At 36.3% G+C, this 22,158-nt stretch overlaps 1 protein-coding gene across 6 annotated transcripts in view; it reads left to right on the forward strand.

The window, feature by feature from the left end:
- WNK1 (WNK lysine deficient protein kinase 1) overlaps positions 1-22,158 on the forward strand; it is a 167,084-nt gene that overhangs the window by 101,581 nt on the left and 43,345 nt on the right. For all 6 annotated transcript variants that reach the window (XM_003796448.3, XM_003796447.3, XM_023517127.1 and 3 more), the window contains exons 5-8: positions 12,657-12,745; positions 15,300-15,519; positions 16,430-16,763; positions 17,651-17,838. In XM_003796448.3, the coding sequence (XP_003796496.1) occupies positions 12,657-12,745; positions 15,300-15,519; positions 16,430-16,763; positions 17,651-17,838 (831 nt within the window). The remainder of the gene's footprint in view (positions 1-12,656; positions 12,746-15,299; positions 15,520-16,429; positions 16,764-17,650; positions 17,839-22,158) is intronic.

Below are 22,158 nucleotides of genomic sequence, written 5' to 3' on the forward strand. Positions count from 1 at the left end.
CAAGCAGTCACCTTGGGTAGAGTGCTGTGGTGTCACAGCTCACAGCAATCTCAAACTCTTGGGCTTAAGTGATTCTCTTGCCTCAGCCTCCCAAGTGGCTGGGACTTCAGGCATCCACCACAACTCCTGGCTATTTTTGTTGTTGTTGTTGTTGTTGTAGTTGTCGTTGTTTGTCAGGCCCGGGCTGGATTTGAACCCGCCAGCTTCTCTGTATGTGGCTGGTGCCCTAGCTGCTTGAGCTACAGGTGCTAAGCCATGAAGTGAGGTTCCTTTTTTTTTTTTTTTTTGTTTTTTTCGGTAGAGACAGTGTCTCACCCTGTCACCCTCTGTAGAGTGCCTTAGCATCACACACCTCACAGCAACCTCCAACTCCTGGGTTTAGGTGATTCTTTTGCCTCAGCATTCGAGTAGCTGGGACTACAGGCCTACCACAACGCCCGGCTATTTTTTGTTGCAGTTTGGCCGGGCCGGGTTTGAATCCGCCAGCCTCAGTATATGAGGCTGGCGCGCTACCCACGGAGCCACAGGTGCCATCAAAGTAGGAGGTTTTAATCTACATGACAGGCTCGGTGCCCATAGCACGGTGGTTGTGGTGCCAGCCACAAGCACCAAGTTGGCAGGTTTGAACCCAGCCTGGGCCACCTAAACAACTACAACAAAAAAATAGCAGGGCATTGTGGCAGGCACCTGTAGTCTCAGCTACTTGGGAGGCTGGGGCAAGAGAATCGCTTAAGCCCAAGAGTTTGAGGTTGTTATGACCTGTGTTGCCACGGCACTCTACCAAGGGCAACATAGTGAGACTCTGTCTCCAAAAAAAAAAAAAAAAAATCTACATGACAGTGTCAAATGTGATATTCCTAAGAAAGTGTGCCCTGAAGAAACTCTTTATGAAGGAAGGAGCCAGTAACCTCAGTCCTAGCATTCTTTATAAGAAGTATCCCTAGGATTCATGGAAGAAAGTCATACTCTCATCACTTCCTCTTCTATATTACCATTATATTCTACTTTTAAAAATAATTATTATATTGATATTCACTATTTTCCTTCTTTTAGAACTAAGCCTCTCAAGGAGGGTTTTTTTTCCTCTACCAATGAATTCACTGCTACATATTTGAGCTTGCAATAGTACACTGCCATGCAAATAGTGAATGATAGCAATGTGAATATGAATAAATATACATATTATGTGTCAGATGTTACATTAAACACTTTCAGTATATTGTGTAGCTTAATTCTTCCCCCAACAGCCTTGGGGGAAATACAAATATTGTCATCTATACTTTATAAGCATGTAGTCTGAAACTCAGGGTGGCTAGCATAGGATTACATATCTAGAGAATAACAAGAGTTCTTCTGATCCTGGATCCTCTCTTCATATCAAAATTATATAATGTAATATATAATCCCAGCACCCTGGGAGGCCTAGGCGGGTGGATTGCTTGAGCTCAGGCGTTCCACCAGCCTGAACAAGAATGAGACCCTGTCTCTAAAAAATAGCAGGTGTTGTTGTGGGCACCTGTAGTTCAACGTACGTAGGAGGCTGAGGCAAGAGGATCACTTGAGCTCAAGAGTTTGAGGTTGCTGTGAGCTATGACACCATAGCACTTAACCCGAGGGCGAATGAGTGAGACACTCTCAAAAAAAGAAAATTATATAATGAATCCATCAATGTGTAGTACAGTGACAATCTGTGAGATTAGAGCATTTTCACCTGTGTAACGACCAACATGAAGGTGGTAAATGTAGACTGTAGTTTAGTAGTTGCATTCTATAGTGTACTGATAATAAATTATTGTATGCCATTGTTCTGTACATTCATTTTAGGTCTTTGTGTTGTGTATTAGGGCTCAAAGAGGACTTTCTGCCAACTATATCTGAAACAGTGATTTTAAGTGTGCATACACTTCTGTCATCCCTTCACAACCTGACATTTATCTACTAATGCCTCGTTAGAATACACGTACTATGGGTTGGGAGTTGCCGTTTTTTCCTTCTTTGCCTGTATTGCCAATGCTGAAGGACTGGTAAGTAATAGGTACTGAGGCAGCCTTTGTGAAATGAACTGTAGGAAATGAAACACAATTTTTTATGTTGCCTTTTGAGGAAATAGGCTCTGAAATGGGATCTGCTTGAATTCAAATTCTAGCAGTGTTGTTTCGTAGCTGTAAGACATTGAGCAAGTTATTCAGCTTGTCTGAGCTTAAAGTATTTGTGAGAATTAAATGAGAAAGGCAAAGTGCCTGTCATGCAGTCATCAATCAGTACTTGTTGGGTATTGCCATTATTACCATTAACGTAATTATGACATGTTTAATAGCGAAGTGTCTCTGTTATTTTAACCAGTGACATTCGCCAAATTGTGTTGAATTAAACACAGGCAAGCTTTAAACAGGAATGAGCTCCCATTTATTTGTAATCTTGTCAATCAATTTGCAAAGTGCTTACGTACATGCTACCTTGTTTTATCTTTTGTATCATAGTAAGAAGATAGTGTCTTTTTATACGTTTTTTGCTTAAGGATATACAAGAGAAATAGTGGTAAGAACACAAGGATCTCTTAGTCTGACATTTATATAAATCTTATTTTTTTTCTTTACCTGTTTTTTTTTAACCTTTTTTCTAAACCTCAAGGAAGAAATCTGAGGGTAAAATGTTTATGGGATATAGGTAGCATATGTATAAAACTTGTATCACACTTTGGAGCCCTATTATAAATGTCATGACACTTGTTTAAGAGAGAGAAACTTCTCAATTGTGTGTTATACTTGCAATTTTGGCCCATTTACCTTGAAAATCTATGCCACTGGTAATAAGATCCTAATGATAGTAATATCCTTAGCACAACTTTTGTGTGCTTTGTCTCAAAAAAAAAGAATAAAAACTACAGCAAACAATGACATCAACTTTTTATATGAAGGATAGTACATCTGAGGTTGGGGCAGTACATAAGCTTTCATGTATTCAGAGAGTAATGAGCCTTGAGGAATCATGAAGCAAGCTAATTTCCTTTGATAGAGCTAGTTCAATTTGGTAGGGAGTTTGAAGAGGCTTGTTTTCCAATGGGATCATAAGGTATGTTGAAATTCCTGTGAACTAATGGTTCATACCAGTAAAAATCTGGCTGGATCCAGCCTCCTAACAACCAAGTTAAAAATAATGGGGATTTTTAATTACTTTGTTTGTGTAATTTGAGTTTGTCACTGATTCCATTAGCTTTTGGATTGTAAGGTTTGAACATTCTGTCTGGGAAAAAAAATTAAAGCTGTTAAGGTAAAATTCCTTTTAGTTTTTATATAACAGATTGTAATTCACTTTACTTTTTTTACAGAAACAAGAGACTGATTCCTGATTAAATAGGGTTTGAAAGTTGAGGAGAACTTTGTATTTATTCCTTTAACAGCTGGAATTTTTTTTTGTGTGTGTGTGCTATCCCAGAGGAAATCCCCTGAAGTTAGCTAAAGTGGTTCCTTAGTAAATTTTGTTTTTATACCATCCAGTAAATTTGAATTATAAATATAAATGAGAATTTGCGTATTGTGGGCTGTATCTTAGGAACATTTTGCATGATTTTCAGAGGCATTTCATTACTGTGATGTGATTAACAGTGATGGCATTCCCAATTTAGGTGCTAAATAATAGTTGTGAAATCCTTATTTTAGAATTCTTCAGAAAAGCTGATTTTACTTACCTACTTTGAATACTAGGCTATAATTCACAAGACAGATTACAGAATAAAAACTGATAGTATCTAGAGAGAGAGTTTCCATATTTAAATACATTTTTAGCACTCCTGAGTTTTCTGATATTTTACAAATAACTTACATGCTAAATGCTAAAAGATTCATGTATTATAGATACTTTGTAATTGGTGCTTCCTTGCAATGGACTGTATATGATTTCAGATAGACCTTGAAACAAACATAGGACTCACTTGACTAAAGAAATTATTAATAGAGTATTCCTGTTGGTAGAAGTATATTCATTAAATATTCACTGAACAAGGAACCAGTTTGACTGGACTTATTTTGGGGCAGTAGGGTAGAGATGTAGGTAAAAGTTGGATTGTGAGAGATTTTCACAGCAGATCAAGAAAATTAAAGCACAATAATAGGAATTAGAAATAATACTAAAGTAGATACTAGAAAATCTGGATTCTAGTTTTTGATTTACCGTGGATTAGGCTCTTACCCAATACAATGTAAATTATATTTATCTTATTCTAGGTGCTGAATATAATACAATGTGTCTAGTAGATACCTCATACCTATTAGACTAGACTCTCCATAGTCACTAGTTGAATCAGTGAATTAATTCTAACTTTGACATAACATTTATTTTTCTGGGGCATAGCTGTCTTATTTGGACAAGGAGGGACTCTTAAATGTTTTTTCTGGATCTATGATCCTATGGTCATCATCTTATAGATGTGGAGGATTATTAACTATTTTTGAGTATTTTAACCTTTGTGAGGTAAATGATTTTGGGAAATTTAAAATGGCTACAGTTAAGCTGGCTACAATGTAAAATATAAAATGGAGATGGAGAGAGTGGAAACAATGAGGCCCATCTTTTTTTTTTTTTTTTTTTTTTTTTTGGAGACGGAGCCTCAAGCTATCCCCCTGGGTAGAGTGCCATGGCATCACGCTCACAGCAACCTCCAACTCCTGGGCTCAAGCGAGTCTCCTGCCTCAGCCTCCCAAGTAGCTGGGACTACAGGCACCCACCACAACGCCTGGCCATTTTTTGGTTGCAGCCATCATTGTTATTTGGCGGGCCCGGGCTGGGGATTCGAACCCGCAACCTTAGGTGTATGTGGCTGGCGCCTTAGCCGCTTGAGCCACAGGCGCCAAGCCGAGGCCCATCTTAAATTAGTCTAAACCAAAGTCACAATTTTGATGCAAAGGGAAAAAAGCCCATTGATTTTGAGGAGTAATGATGAAGCCAGTAAAAATTGCGCTATGCCTGGTCAGTAATCTTTGGATGTTGTAGGAATAGTAAGAGTACTTGTAGCAGAATCATTTACCAGCTGTTTGGTTTTTTTGTTTGTTTGGAGTTTTTTTGCAGTTTTTGCCCGGGGCTGGGTTTGAACCAGCCTGCCACCTTTGGCATATGGGGCCGGCACCCTACTCCTTTTAGCCACAGGCGCTGCTCTGTTTTTTTTTTTTTTTTTTATATTTATCTCTGTTTTAAGAGGTCATACAGAATAATAATAATAATACTTAAACATTGTGGGGAAAGTAGCAGCCAACAATGACCAAAGTTTCTATCCTGGATCATGGAAATAAGGGCGAGAAAGAAACAGGGAAATCCAGAAAAAGACAGCGACTCTGAGAGAACGAGGAATGAATTTAGACATGAAAATGGTTACGTAATGTGAATGGTATATTCATTGTTGATGTTGAAAACCCTCGATATATAGAAAAGGCTGCTCTTTATAGAATCTAGATATTTGTGCCTATATCATACTTTGTCCAAAAAAAAAAAAAAAAGTCTACATCAGTCTGGTTTTATCTGTTGCCCAGTAGAATTAAAACCCTACCTACATATTTGTATCTGATGGACCTAACAAAGCACTTGTTTTCTGAGTCTGTGATTTAGCTAAGCATAGTCCTTGCTCATACACTTATTACATTCAAGGTAATGCTTGCATTTTTGCAGCACATATTACCATGTTTCTGAACAATACCTGACATCCTAGACTACTTACTTAGGAGTAATGAATTTTGTTGAGCTAGTGATCAGTGGTAGTTGCCTGTTAGAATTAGTAGCATTTCTAACCTTTAGAGAAATGATAAGTGGTAGTTCCCTATTAGAATTAGTAGCATTTCTAACCTTTAAAGAAGTGTTCATACCAAATAGTTGGCAAGCCCTTAGCTTATGGTACTGTTTGTACTTGGAACTTTAGCATCCAGTCTTAATTGGGATTCAGGCTTACAGAATTAGAAGGGTTAGGACTTTATAATCTATTACCCATCATAACAATGGAATGAGCAATGCTTTTCCTAACATCTTTGTTAATGCCATGAAGAAAAATATTTTAATCCTTAATCACTAAAATCATAGTAGTTTTTTATCTGGGAAAATAAATATACTGTTTTATATTGAGGCCTTTAATAGAAGGGAAAGGAAGAAAAAAAAATTCTTAAAACTTCTGAATACTACTTCACAAGTTTTTTATTTTTTCAAAGATACTGACAAAGTGATAAGGCAGTTTACCATAACATCTCTACTTTTTAAATTGGATAAAAAGTGGGAACTGTTATCCCTACTTTTCAAGTAAGTTTAAGGGATATGGTTCAGGTCATGCCAACTTAGTATATCATAGGTTTAGCTGAGAACTCAGGCCCAGTATTGTGATTCCTTATCCAGTGTTCTTTGTGCTCCATATTTTGAGTTTACCTTTTGTTTATTTAATTCAAGCCTCTTTTTATTTTAAAGCTTGGTTTCAACATGATTAGAAGGAAGAGAATGTTTCAGTAAATGGATTTCTAGTTTACATACAGTTAAGCCTCGAGGATAGGTTTCGATTAAGTCTAGGGGGCAGAGCCTGTGGATGTAGTAGGTGGAGCATTAAGCAAGTAAAAACCTCATCTTGCACAGGGATCTATTACTGTTGACAGAGAAGCAGAAGGAACAGTAACAGAATAGTTTTCCTGCTGTTCAGCATGTAGTTTTGTCTGAAAGGCCAATCTAGAATAAATAAATTGTTGGCTCAGCAGAGCAAACTCATGTCTGAGAGTCAGGAAAACATGGCTGGTGTTAAACAAGAAACTGTACTTCAGTCTGACTTTGATGTCTGCCTTCCTTATGCTGTGGGCTAAATTTACTCTATTAATTTAGATTATATCTATTTCTCCCTCATTTTTCTCTAATGCTAACAAGTTATTTTGCCTTTTCTGATGGATTTTACAAAGAAAGATTTTTGCTCAGTATTTGTCCTCATAAATCCTCATTGCTGCTGCTGCCCTCAAAAGGATTGCACAAATGAGGTGGGTAAGAATTTTCAATTTATGTAATAGGTATATTGTAGCATTTTTGGTGGTATTTGTAGAAAGTTTTAGTTAAATTATTGAAATTGTTAACTTTAGGTTGCTTTTAAAAATATTTGAAGTTCTATAATTTCATTAATTTACACTGTATTCTGTGTGAGAAGGTAGGCTTTTCTTATTACCTTTTTAAAGAGATAGTTAAATGTTATCCTAACACATTCAAAACTTCAGCTTTTTAAAAAGCAAGTACTGACAGTTTTTATGAGCTGGAAGGTTGAATCAGAATACTGTGTTATGACTTTTATTTTTCTAGTTAGCAAAATATGGCATATAGTATTCAAAGGAAAAGTCGGTTTATAAAATTTGTTTTTATTTTTTTTAGTTCAAATAAAGCATGATACTTGGTAAACATTTATCTTTTATCAGATTCTTAATTTGCCTTTGTAGAATCAAAATTGTTAATTTTTTTCAACTCCACTTAAAAGTGTGCAGAAATGGGCTTTATTTCTTATAATGGACATATGCTAGATATGCAAGAATTACTTATATTTAATGAAGACAAACTATTGACTCATGTCAGAAAACTTCATATTTGACATTAATGCCTAAAGAGAACTTCGGTGAAAGGGAAGAATATTTGTAGAGCCTGTGGGTTGCTGGCTCTGGAGGAGTAGAGTAAGAGGATTATGTGTCCTTAAGAATTTTAGTTTTGTTCTGTGTAAGAAATTAGCGCAGTTTATCTACTTTAGTGCTACTGTTTTCTGTTTGTGGTTTTGAATCTCATTCAGAATAGGTGAGAATACTTGTCTTTTAATGTTTAGAATAGGACTCAGTGGGGCTAAATAAGGAAATAAGGAAAGGAGGTGATACTTGGAGGATTATTGGACTTGAAGTAGATGTTTGTTGAAATATATGAACTAAAAGAAAGATGAAATCTTTCCTCATAAAACATTTTATCCTTTGTTGTGTTTTGTTTTGTTTTTTTAGAGACACAGTCTCACTATGTCACCCTCAGTAGAGTGCTATGGTGTCACACTCAAAGCAACTTCCCACTCTTCAGCTTAAGTGATTCTCTTGCCTCAGCCTTTCAAGTAGCTAGAACTACAGGTGCCCACCACAATATCCAGCTATTTTTTGGTTATAGTTGTCATTGTTGTTTGGCAGACCCGGGCTAGGTTCAAACCTCTAGCTCCAATGTATGTGGCTGGCACCCTAGGTGCCAAGCCTCATTACTTTGTTCTATCCAGTACTTAAATTCTTCTTTTAGAATAATCTAATCACCCCCCTCTTTTTTTTTTTTTTTTTTTTTTGAGGCAGAGACTCACTTTGTCACCCTTGGTAGAGTATCATGGCACCATAGCTCACAGCAACCTCCAACTCTTGGGCTCAAGCGATTCTCTTGCCCCAGCCTGGGACTACAAGCATCCACCACAGCGCTGGGCTATTTTTAGAGACAGGGATCTCACTCTTGGTTAGCCTTGCTGGAACCTGTGAGCTCAGGCAGTTTACCTGGAATTATAGACATGAGCCACCACGCCTGGCCCAACTTTTAAAAAAATCATTTAAGAACAAGAAACCTAGAGTATGGTGGGTATATCAAAACTGTAATTGTTTATTTTAAGCAGCCTCTAATCTGTGTTTCAGATGACTTTTTTGTTGGTCAGTGAGGTCTCATATTCATTCTTTACACTTGGTTGGTCAACTTTTAGTATACAATACCCATATATTCTTCCTAAATGATTCAGAATACCTCTGCTAAGTATATTTTGGTGGGGTTTTTTTGGTTTCGTTTTTGTTTTTAGACAGAGTTTTACTCTGTTACCCTAAGGTTGATGTCCTAGGGTGGTGTCATCATAGCTCACAGCAACCTCAAATTCTTGGACTAAGTGATCCTCATGCCTCAACTTCCCAAGTAGCTGGGATGACAGCCCACAACACCCAGCTTGGTTTTTTTGTATGTTTTGTGTTTTGTTTTAAAGAGAAGGTCCTGCTCGGGCTGGTCTTGATCTCCTGCAACCCACCTGTCTTGGCCTCCTAGAGTGCTAGGATTATAGGTGTTAGCTACCGTGCCCAGCCCTCTTGCTAGGTATTTTGATAATTCTGGCTTCTTGGTGGTTGCTAGTGAAATTCCTTGTTACATTTTTCAGTATCTTTTTTTTTTTTTTTTTTTTTGAGACAGAGCCTCAAGCTGTCCCCCTGGGTAGAGTGCCGTGGCATCACAGCTCACAGCAACCTCCAACTCCTGGGCTCAAGCGAGTCTCCTGCCTCAGCCTCCCAAGTAGCTGGGACCACAGGCGCCCGCCACAACACCCGGCTATTTTTTGGTTGCAGCCGTCATTGTTGTTTGGCGGGTCCGGGCTGGGGATTCGAACCCGCCACCTTAGGTGTACGTGGCTGGCGCCTTAGCCGGTTGAGCTATAGGCGCCGAGCCCATTTTTCAGTATCTTAAGTGGGTAACAGTAAGTAGTATTAATCTTTTTTAATACCAGCTGATGATAAGGTGTATCTCAGTTTTATTGAGTAGGTTGGCACCTATAATAGATCTTATAAGGCAGTAGTGGTATCTGAATATGTTGTATAGCATTGGTATGGAATTTTCTGTACCTAAATCTTGGCTATGGGTTGAAAAAAGCAGCATAATTTAGTAGATTTGAGGTTATATTGTACACACTCACTGATTTGACTATGTCATATCTAGTTTGTTCAACTACCCTATATATAAATAGGAATTCCTATTTGCAAAGTCATGAATGCATATAAGTGTGCAACACTAGCATTAACAAGAGGTTTATTGCAAGGATAATCTAGATGGAAGTGAATTTGAGAGAATGTTTTAGCCTTAAGTTTTGTTATCTTTGATGATTATCTTTGAACTCAAAGGTGGCCTTGAGTCAGCATGTTTATTAATTCAAAGGGCTTTCAACCCAGATATGACATTTAAATTCAACGGCTATAAATTTAGGTAGCAAGTTGGGTACGTATATTATCCATTTGCTAGATAGGAAATCTGAAGGTCACAACTGCTTCTGCTTATCCAATTCACACTGAATTCAAGTCTATTAAATTCTTTTATCTTTCCAGTGTGCCAATGCTTGATTAAAACTCAAGAATTAGTATGTATTTGCTTTATTAACTTAATATGTAAGAGTTTGACTGCCAGTAGTTTGAATGCATTCCTCTGAAAAGTATGTGCTTATGGAAGACGGAATATTTTTCCTCATCAAATTCTATATTCCCTTTAGCTACTTTTCTATAACATTCATAACTCTTTCCATTCAAAGACCAAGTATATATGAATGTCTAATTTTACTAAACAGCAGTCATTTTTAGTGAATATTCTACAAACTTAATATAAGTAACATTTTAAAAGTTCGTGCAATTTTATATGTTTATTGTAGAAAACTAAAACCAAATATAAAAATAAAATACAGTTGTTCCCAAGTATCTGTGGGGGGGTCAATTCTAAGACTTTGACCTCTAATGGATACCAAAATGTGAGAGTGCTCTCAATTTCCTGATACAAAATGGCCATAGTATCTGCATATTAAAGCTATGTACATTTTCCATATACTTTAGTCGTCTCAAGATGACTTATAATACCTAATGCAGTGTAAATGCTATATAGTCATTTTACTGGATTGTTTAGGAATAAGGAAAATCTGTACATATTCAATACAGTTGTAATATTTTTCTGCATATTTTCCATCTATAGTTGGTTGAATACTTTGGTGTTGAATCATGGATGCAGAGGGCCAACTATACTACCAGAGAACTTTTAAAGTATGCGGCATCCCCCCCCCCTTTTTCTTTTGAGACAGCATTTCATTCTGTCACACTGGTTAGAGTGCCCTGGTATCATAGTTCATAGCAGCTTTAAACTCTTGGGCTCAAGCAATCCTCTTGCCTCAGCCTCCTGTAGCTGGAACGACAGGCATGTGCCATCACACCCAGCTAATTTTTCCATTTTAGAAATAGAGATGGGGTCTTACTCTTGCTTAGGCTGTTATAGAACTCCTGAGCTCAAGCAGTCCACCCACTTAGGTCTCCCAGAGTGCTAGGATTACAGGTGTAAGCCACCACTCCTGACCCCATTTTTTTTCTTAAAGCAGTTCCTATTTTCTTAAGTCTGTTTAAAATGCCAGCTTGTTCAAAAAAGCAGCCTTTAGCTTCTGTAGCATTATTTTCTTGTTTTTATTAGAACAATGTAAAGACAAGAACAATAGAGAAAAACTTAGTTGGAAATAGAAAAATAAGGTAAAGGAAAATACAAAAAGTAATCTTTGTGCTCTTTCTCAGAAACCTTTTTTTTTTAAGTACGTGGGTTTAACTTCAGGTTCGGTCCTATTACACAGTGTCTTGGCTGTGGCTTTGCCCAAGATATAGAATTCTCCAAATCAGGACTTTGGAATAATACAGGGAGGAATTGATGAGAATTACTACATCTTTAGATAAAAGTCTGGTATTTAAAGACTTCAGAACTAATTATTTATTTGATGTATTTCATTTAGACCTGTGAGAGATGACATGTATTTCTGTGATTCAGTAGATTATTACTAATTTTATTTTACTATATCTGTCACTTATTTAGTAACTTTTTTCCTGAACACTCCCCCTCCCCCCTTTTTTAATCTTTTTTGTAGACTTACAACTCTTATGTGGTCATTTAGATGAGGTAGGAGTAGATAATGCTGTTTTGTTGTTCTTATATCTTGAGTATTTTTTCCACACATTGCTGGGAATTTTATTTTTAATGAATTCATACTTTACGAAGGTTCTAAACCAGGGGCATGCAACCTGTGGTGCATGGCTGCATGGTGATTTTGTGAGGAATTTTTGCTGATCTGTGATGTCAGATATTGTGAAAAGTATGCAAATACCTTTTTTGTTGTTGTTAATCAGCTTTCATTAGTGTTTGTGTATTCAACATGTGGTGCAAGACGACTCTTGTTCTTCCAATGTGCAACAGGGAAAAAAGGTTGGACTCCTGTCTAAATTATCAGGGTGGTGCTACTGTGTAGTATCCCATACATAGTGTAATACTGGTAGTAATGAGTCTTCTTCTGAAATTAATTGCAAATCTGTTCTTTCATAAGGGTCTGATATATTGCTTTTCGTTTTATATTTAATTTGTACAAGCAATTTGTTATCATACCAAAACAACATAAATCCTCTACTCTTTCTGTACTAGTTGAGCTTATTAAAGAGTACTGTGATAACATGCCTGCCAAACGAAGCATGTGAATTCATGCCCACACATAAGTTTAGTGTTCAAAATAATTAAATACTGTATTAATAAATGTGCTAGAAACAAGGTTGAACAAAAGATTTTCTAAACCAGTTAGACCATTTGGGCCTTCATTTAAGCCTATATATTCTTTTATTTGAAATACAGCAGAAAATAATAACATCAGCCTAAATTTTCCATTGTCACATATGGAAGTAAGTGACCACACTGTCAAACTGTCCTTCTTGTTTTCTCTTGAGAAACTAGCTACATTGCCACTACTTAACCCTGACCATACATGGATCCACTCCTGCAGGCAAATCAGAAAAAATCCAGGATAGTTTAGAAAGACAACCTATAAGAACCTTAATTGGAAATTTTAAAAACAAAGGTCAAAGGCCCTGCTTTCATTACTGTGTTCCTGTTATTTCTGTGGTTTTCAGGGAGTGAAGCCAGCTAGTTTTGACAAAGTAGCAATTCCTGAAGTGAAGGAAATCATCGAAGGATGCATACGGCAAAACAAAGATGAAAGGTAAGTTGCCTCTTTTGACCTTTATGATGCTTAACAAAAATCTAAAACATAATGTGCTCTGAGTACAGCTCTCAGTCTCAGGTGTATTTAATATTTATTGTTAGTTTATCTAATTTTGCCATGTGACATCTTTTTGTTTGTTTGTTTTAGAGACAGTTTCACTTTGTCGCCTTTGGTAGAGCTGTGGCATCACAGCTCACAGCAACCTCCAGCTCTCGGGCTTAGGTTATTCTCTTGCCTCAGCCTCCCGAGTAGCTGGGACTATAGGCTACCGCCACAACGCCTGGCTATTTTTTTGTTGCAGTTTGGCCGGGGCCCACCACCCTTGGTATATGGGGCTGGCACCCTACTCTCTGAGCCTCAGGTGCTGCCTGCCATGTAACATATTATAACAAGGTTCTGTCCATTGAGGTTATTGAGATCAGATATACTGGAACTCTATAAAATGTGCTTTTGATCCAAGTACTCTGGAAGGCCAAGGTAGGAGGATTGCTTGAGCTCAGGAGTTCAAGACCAGCCTGAGTAAGAGTGGGACCCCATCTCTATAAAAAATAGAAAAGTAACTGGGCATGTTGGCATGCACCTGTAGTCCCAACTACTCAGGAGCTGAGGCACGAGGACTGCTTGAGTCCAGGAGTTTGGAGTTGCAGTGAGCTATGATGAGGCCATTATACTCTAGCCAAGGTGACAGAGTGAGACTTTATCTTAGGAAAAAAAATTTTGGTTTCATAGAGTTTTAAGTAAACCAGAAGTACCTTAAACATAGTTACCACATCCCATGAGAACTACTTAATTTACAGCATCAGCATGATTTGTAAAACTTAGAGTCCAACACAGCAAATCTGTTCCTCAGTCTTTTACCCATTGAATTCTAGAAGGTGAAATAAAATCTTGGCTGTTTAAAATCAGTTCAACTATGTAGGTTTTAATTTGCTATGCCAGAATTCAAGAAGAGCAAAACATCAGAATTCCTTTGAGTAAAAAGAGAAGACTTTGCCCAAGGCATAGGAGGAGATCTGGCTTAATCATTTGTACTAACAGGACTTTTCTCAGAGGAGTGGCAAGGATTTGATCTGCCACATAGCTAATTCATCGCCTGTTAGGCGTGGAAAGGGTCCGGTGTCTGTTTTTGAAAAATAATCAACCTTCACTGCCCCTCCCACCATGCCTTTCAAAAAAAGAAAAAAGTAGATCAGCTAATACAAATATAAATTGTAAATTGAGCATGGTCTGCTACCTGAAGATGATAGCAATCAGGTATATTGCCAAAATTCAAGAATTCTATATCTTCATTTCTCCAATCTCATTCTTTTCATAACTTTATCATTTGGAAGACCTTAACATCATAGTCTTGAAGGCTTTTTCGTAGAAGTTTAGTTGAGAGTTCTTGAGTCTCTTTGTGCCCTTAAAAACAAAGCAATATTTGTTTTGAATCTTAGAACACATTACCCTGTTTCTTTTCTGGATGGCAACAGTTTACTAGATTACTGGTATTTTAAAACCATTTTATCTTCAAAAGATGGTTTCACAATCAGCCTTTTACTTGTCTAGTACATAATTGTTGAACAAGGAATTGAGAGAATTTACTGGGGATAAAAAAGGTTGTTATGGTAGAAGGTACCAAAATAGAAATCAAAAGATTTATTTTCCAGTTTTGATTTCTACCATCTCTATAACTATGAGCAAGATTCTCAACCTTTCGAAGCCTCCATTTCCTAATGATCTTGTTGGGTCCGAGAAAGCCTCCCAAATCAACCCCAACCGACAAACTCGAGACTCGCTCCGATGTAAAGGGCATAAGATGAGATTTATTACAGACCCGGGAAGCCCGGGGGTCCCGGGCCTGGACTCTCCTGGCATGCAAGCCCAGGACGAGCCCCGAACTCGGGGTGAAGGCAGTTTTTATGGGGTACAGAAAGCAAGAGGGGTAGGGTCGGATACGAGTACACTTTTCATTGGTGGTTGGTGATTTCATTAGTAAAGGTGAATTTGGATTGGTACAGGTAAGGGGTGGAGGGTCCCTTAACACTATTTGGTTGAGTAACTATGAAAGGAATGAGAAAGGTTGCAGGGTGGGCCCTGCGGGTGTGGTTTAAGCAACTATGAATGGAATGGGGAGGGTTACAAGGTGGGCCCTGCAGTTTAACAGAGCAGACAAGAAAATGGCGCTGGTCTGGCCCTTACAATCTCACTGTATGCTGATCAAAGAACAGACAAGATCTTACATCTGAGGATTTTTTTGTTACTAATAAAAATGATTATGTGGTATTCTGAAGATTTGATACACTACTTGCCATTAATAGTACACTATTTGCTAATAAGATTAGATCAATGGGTTTAAAAATTATTACTATTAGATCTTATTCATAAATGAGATTGTTAAGATATTCTGTGAGAGTAAAACTGTAATTACCACTTAAATGGAGCAATATAAAATGAGTTATAAACTTGCTGTTTTTCTTTTCACATTTATTCTTATTAGTAACAATAATCAGCTATATTTCAAATTAAGAGCATTTTAATCTGTTCCTTTTCTTTTTCCTCTCTTTGGAAGATATTCCATCAAAGACCTTTTGAACCATGCCTTCTTCCAGGAGGAAACAGGGGTACGGGTAGAATTAGCAGAAGAAGATGATGGAGAAAAGATAGCCATTAAATTGTGGCTACGTATTGAAGATATTAAGAAATTAAAGGGAAAATACAAGGACAATGAAGCCATTGAGTTTTCTTTTGACTTGGAGAGAGATGTCCCAGAAGATGTTGCTCAAGAAATGGTAAATTGACACTAATCAACCATTTTAAAATTGATGTAGATTTGTATCCATTGATATTGTTGAGCAAAAAAGTAGTTCATGAAGTGGTATTTGTGGCATATCCCACTGGCCAAAAATTATTTTGTCCCCAGTTACCTGTTGAATAGCAGGATTTTCCTCTGTGTTTTTTTTTTTTTTTAACTCTTTTCTTTGTACTTTTTTGGGTATTTTTAAAATGGGTGTTGGATTTTGTAGTTTTTCTTAAAGTTGTTTTTATTTGAGAAAAGATACAGAGATGGATAGATGAGTAGGTAGGGTAAAGTATATCTGAAAGATCACTTTTCCAAAAGAAAACTCTTCATGAATTATAGGCTCGTCCACAATGCCTATGACTGCTGGCAGCTCATTAGTATGCAGAGATATTTAGTAGAACCACTCAAAAGTAGTGCTTGCCTCTTAGAAAAAATCAGATATGAAAGAGTTACTTATTTTTAATTTAGTTTTTTAGAATGTTTGTGGGATTTGGATTTTTTATGGGCAGAGCTTTAAACCTTCATATACTCACCATAGTTGTTTTTATCTAGTTTGCCTAGTGAATGGAAGTAAAAGCAACAGAAGTCAATGTCAATGGTTATGTGTAAGAAGGAAACAGAATGAATAGAATAGAGTACCTTACTCAGTTTAGAAACTGGTTTTAGGTACCCCACTGTTTTGTCTGTTGTAAGGAGTGTAGGTATACCTACCCTGCCAGTTTCTAAAAGATGGTAAGGAAATACATAATGCAGACTAATAAGATTAATTTTGTTAAAACCAATCCTGAGAGAGTTCTTTCTTCTCCTCTACTTTTTTTATAGTGCCTTTTTTTTTTATTTTGGGGTTGTTTTCCTTTCACATATACTATGGCTTCCTAATATACCCTTTTATCCTGTAGGTAGAGTCTGGGTATGTCTGTGAAGGTGATCACAAGACCATGGCTAAAGCTATCAAAGACAGAGTGTCGTTAATTAAAAGGAAACGAGAGCAGCGGCAGTTGGTACGGGAAGAGCAAGAAAAAAGAAAGCAGGAAGAGAGCAGTCTCAAACAGCAGGTAGAACAACAATTCAGTGCATCCCAGACAGGCGTCAAGCAGCTTCCTTCTGCTAGCACTGGTGTACCTACGGCTTCCACCACATCAGCTTCAGTTTCTACACAAGTAGAACCTGAAGAACCTGAAGCCGATCAACATCAACAACTGCAGTACCCGCAACCTACTCTATCTGTGTTATGTGAGTATTGAGAAAGTGAACAAATGCACTAATGATGTTCCTAATTGACTTTTATCTTATTTATCATTTTGCACTGGCTTTTGTTTTTGAATTATAAATTAAGTGTATAATGAGAAACTTGAAATAGTTGTCATCTAGCTTTTCTTTATCTGCATCTAAGACAAATAACATACAATGATAGGGCAGTGAGGAAATGTGATTAGGATATAAAACAAAAATTATAATAATATAAAATAAATAATATATAAAATAAAATTATTCCAACATCTTGAAAGTTCTAATTTATAGATTTTTCCTTTTTACAATTCCTTAAAATACAATTGTAATAAAGAATGAATAGGCTTAGCTACTTAAAAAAAAATTTTTTTTTTTTTTTTTTTTTTTTTTTTGCAGTATACAACCACTGCCACCTCCAGTACATGGGGCCGGTGCCCTACTCCTTGAGCCACAGGCGCCGCCTAGCTACTAAAATTGAACCCATTAAGCTGGTTGAGTTCTTTTAGCAAAGCTGAGTAGTTTATGGACTAAAAACTAATGAGAACTCTAGATATTGATTCAATTATATGCTTAATGTGAGAAACCCCCTCATCTCCAATGTTAATACTTTGAAAACTGTTTCAATCTTAAGGTGGACTTCTGATATTCCATTTTATTTTCATTACTCTTTAGATGATAAGATTGTGTGATGGAGAATTTTTTTTAAAGACATTAAAACTTGTTCCATATAGATTTCTCATTTAAATATAGAAATCTAAATAATTACCACACTTCATTTTTTTATTTAGTTCAAGTCTGTGCAAAGAAATAACTGCTTAAACCTAATGTAATGAGTCTAAAATCTGATGGTAAAATGTGAACCTCCTTTTTGTGATTAATTTCTCCTTCAGCTGATGGGACAGTTGACAGCGGTCAGGGATCATCTGTCTTCACAGAATCTCGAGTGAGCAGCCAACAGACAGTTTCATATGGTTCCCAACATGAACAGGCACATTCCACTGGCACTATCCCAGGGCATACAGCTTCTGTTGTCCAAGCCCAATCTCAGCCCCATGGGGTATATCCACCCTCAAGTTTGGTAAGTAAATGAATAAGAGAATGAATACTTCAATTGAGAGTCAGAAGATAACCTGGTTAAATTAAAATTCTTCACGTAGCACAATATGTCTGAAGAAGAAAATATAAATGGTATATCTCTAAAGGAAATAAGTTTATTATAGAATATAATTGAGTAGTTTAGGCAGAGTAGGGTATACATAGTAATATGTGGGAATTAACTGCCTATGTGAAGCAGTTACATAGAAGATTTAGACTATTCTGCATTTGACTAAAGATAATGCTGTCTTTAGCACTTCAGAGTTGAAGCTGTTGAAATGAGTAAATAAGCTAGACATGTAGATGATTGGGGGTGGGGCAAGGAGAGTTCTTCAAATTAAAATAATTACTAAGCATATTTTCTGTAAGATTTCTTATTGTATAAAACACAGGTAAGACCTTTAAACCATTATAGAATGCTGCATGTGAGTACTCTTAGAGTAAAAGAATCCTTATTTGTATGACTGTTTAATTTAGCGCTTGTGTTTAGTTAATCATCAGTTGCTGTACGTCTTTCTGCCTTTAAAGTCTGTGTTGGACACAAGTTCCTTCTCAGTATCTGTTCATTTGCTTTCCCCCTTTATTTGGTATCTGTTTTATTACTGATTTATTTTCAGAATCAACTTAATAGAGATTATGTCCTGAAATAGTTTATGCTTGTATATATGTGTGTATATTTGTACACACACACACATACTTTATTATCCTATGTTTTTCATTAGAAACTCTTCTTTCTTATATAGAGAATGTTAAAGTAGATCATTAGCTAACACCCTACTTCTTTAGTTGACTCTGAAGTTTTCAGAGGAAAATAAAATATAACACCTTTCTTGGAAAGGAATTAGAGAGTAACTGGTCACTGAATAGCACTTATTTAGTGAGATCTTTAAGCAGATTTTTCTCCTTCTCTTTTTAATCTGGAATTCTTGCTTTTCATTTAATATAAATCATTCCCTGTTAAGAAGATGCTTCTGCTTGCTCTAATCTTTTATTCTACAGTTTGGAATAAAAGATGTTTATTAATTTCAGAATCCCTGGATTAGCCTTGCTTTGACTAGATCTCAAGATGAATGGCCACAGTAATACAAGGCAAACAACAAATGCACTGATTTTTTAACAGTCTTCTTTCTGACCTTTAAAATAATTAGGGTACAAGAACTTTATAAATATAGTGTAGAATATACAACACTGTCTATTGACAAATATTACTTATTAGCATTTTATATAAGCTTCTGCTTTTGTTTTAGTGGATTTTTTTTCTGGATCATCATAACTAGATTATTTAAAAACTATTTTTAATTTCTTGGCATTATTCATCCTAAGGTTATGAATATTGGGTACCTGTTTCATAAAAGGAAATTGAATGATCATTATTAAAATATTAAATATTTGAGCCACTCACATAGATGTATTTATTGGTATGCTAAAAGAAGACTGTTTTTTGCCTTTGAATATTCTCTGGAGGTATACAAAATTATTAAATAATGAGGATTTAAAAAAAAATTATAATTCTATTTCTGTTTCATTACAGGAAAAACTTAGTGTGGTTATAATAATATTCAAATCATAAGTAAAATTTAAAAAATTAGAATAAAAGAAAAACAAGACAGGAGAAAAATAGAATCAATAATGAAACTGACCACATAATGATACCTATAGTACTTGCTACTGTAGGCCACACATTTGGCTCAAAGTATACTAGTAGCCCGTTTTGGAAAAGAAAATACAATTTTGCATTTATAAACTATTGCATAGTTCACAATATCTAAAAGAAATAATAAATATGCTCAAGACAGACTTATAGTTTTTGACTTACTGCTTAATAGCTGTATTAAACCCTTTCTGTTAAGGTTCTTCAAAATTTGTAAACCTAAATAGAATCTCTGATATATCTTGAAGTTATTCTTTAGAGAATCAAACTGAACAAAATGTTTCCTATATCCAGTTGTGAACTACTTCTAGAAAACTAAGGTTTTGCCTAGTAGATCAAGTCCCTATTGTAGTTATGTCCTACACCCAGGAGGTATGCCATATACCCTTACATTGTGCCCATTAGGTGGTAGATAATGACTGTTTACCTTTGTGAATAAAGATTAGCAATTATAAGAAATAAAATATTGAGCCAACAACTTCTTTAGTCTGATGTCTTCTAACAGAGATGAGAATCATTTTCTGAGTTTCTAGAGCTCCCGTAAAATAATTCAGTCTTAAAATCTTCTGCAACTTATAATGTGCTTTACACTAATAGAACTCACTCTTAATCTTAATGTTTTCTCAAAACTGCAAGCCAATATTTATTGTTTTCCCTGTCTCCTCCCTTCAGTCAGTTTTTCATTTTTAGATGTACATTCATAATAGTTGGTTTTATTTCGGAATATTTAGGATGATGATTGGTCACTATTATAATTGTTCATTAAGGGGGGGAAAACCCTGTACTTGACCAACAGAATAGAGAGAATAGTTGTAATCTATCAGATATGCTTTGGGGAATACATCTCTCCTTAAAAAAAAAGAATGAATTGGGGGAGAATGGAACATTTGTTTATACAACTATGCCCTATAATCATTATACATTGGTTATTTTGTTTTCAAAGTACTGTGTTTTTCATGTGTGTGTTTGTTTTTTGTTTAGCCTCGTCGTGGCCGTAGCATGTCGGTTTGTGTTCCCCATCTTTCTGCTGTTCCCTCTCTGTCCTGCATTACACCCAGTGCTCCTTCTACCCCACCACCAGTGTTGTCTGCATCTCTTTCTCCTTCCCTCCTTCGGACTGCCCCCGAGGAAAGTTTTGCTGAAAAGCTTTCTAAAGCATTGGAGAGTGTCCTGCCTATGCACTCTGCCTCTCAGCGCAAGCACCGACGCTCCAGCCTGCCTTCCCTCTTTGTCAGTACTGTATGTAACTGTAAACTTCCTGACAAATGAAAAATGATTACCAATGAATACATCCAGGCATCAAGAATTTTAATAAAAATGGAATAAAGGGCAGGACCAAACTTGCTTTTAGGATACCAGTTATTCCTACAGGAAACTTTGTAATAAGGGTTTAAATGGGAATAAAAAGCAAGGAAGTGATGAAAGAGAATGCTTATGATATCTTTGGCACATATCGTACCGAATAAAATTTATCTTCTATTATATCTTCCTATCCTCCACTGACATATCCTTTCAATTTCATATCCTAGTTAAAAGTGTATATTTGATTTTTGTCTCACTGTTTACTTAATCAAAATCAACTTTTATCAAATATTACCCAAATACGTTTTTCTCCTACAATCTAAGGGGACAAAATGAAGCTGAATGAGCCCATTTTTACCATAGCAAGGAGTAATCAAGGAGTAACAGTTGGTTTTAATTTAATCATTTGCATAAAGTTATATGTGAGCATACTAAAAGGGTACATGGTATTCCCACATAGAAGTATTTTTTTTCTTAGGTTAAATAGAGTGGAGCCTTGGCCTTAATGAATACATTAGATACATACATATAGTATGTATGACTTTCTTGATGGCTCCACTGATGTCCATAAAAGAGCTATATCTTAAAATTGTTTTAAGCATGATGGGACCTTGCTGCTGCTTTTCCAGGTAGAGAATACAGTTAACTTTCTGAACTAGCAAACTCAGAATTTTCAGATTTTTACTTAGGAGAAAAACTATGTGGTATTTTATGGCTTTGGGACACACCATTAGTAAACAACTGTAAAATGAGCATTCTGATTCAAAATTAAAATGCTCTATTACAGGGGTCCTCAAACTTTTTAAACAGGGGGCCAGTTCACTGTCCTTTAGACCGTTGGAGGGCCGGACTGTGGGCCCCGGGATGAGTCGGTTGCTATGCAGGACAGGCAATGGTGGCAAAAAACACCCGGCGGGCTGGATAAATGTCCTAGGTGGGCCGCACTTTGAGGACACCTGTTCTGTTAGTTATTGGGAACAGCCACACTGTTAACTTAGAGGGGTCATCCTTATTGAAAGAATGAGGCCAATCTCTTTTAAAAGAGACCATATGATAGTGAAGTATTAATAGCATCTATTGTTTGTATTTGACAAATTGGGTTTCTAAATTTAGTCTTAAAATTAGAGCTTCTTTTGTTAATAAAAAGTGCTGTCAAACCAAGTAGGCTACATTTACATAATCCCTTGCACCTAGTTTGAACACCATTTATCAGAATCAGAGAATTCATGGTTATTCTGCCCTTATCTAGGATCTGAAAAGTGGACATTTGGAATTTGTCGTGTGTAACATGTTTCACATAGTAAAACTATTAATTTCATCTTATTTGAGATAAACAGGCAAAAGACATTA

Source organism: Otolemur garnettii, unplaced genomic scaffold (genome assembly GCF_000181295.1).
Source record: "Otolemur garnettii isolate 467f Iridium unplaced genomic scaffold, OtoGar3 scaffold00104, whole genome shotgun sequence".
NCBI lineage: Eukaryota > Metazoa > Chordata > Mammalia > Primates > Galagidae > Otolemur > Otolemur garnettii.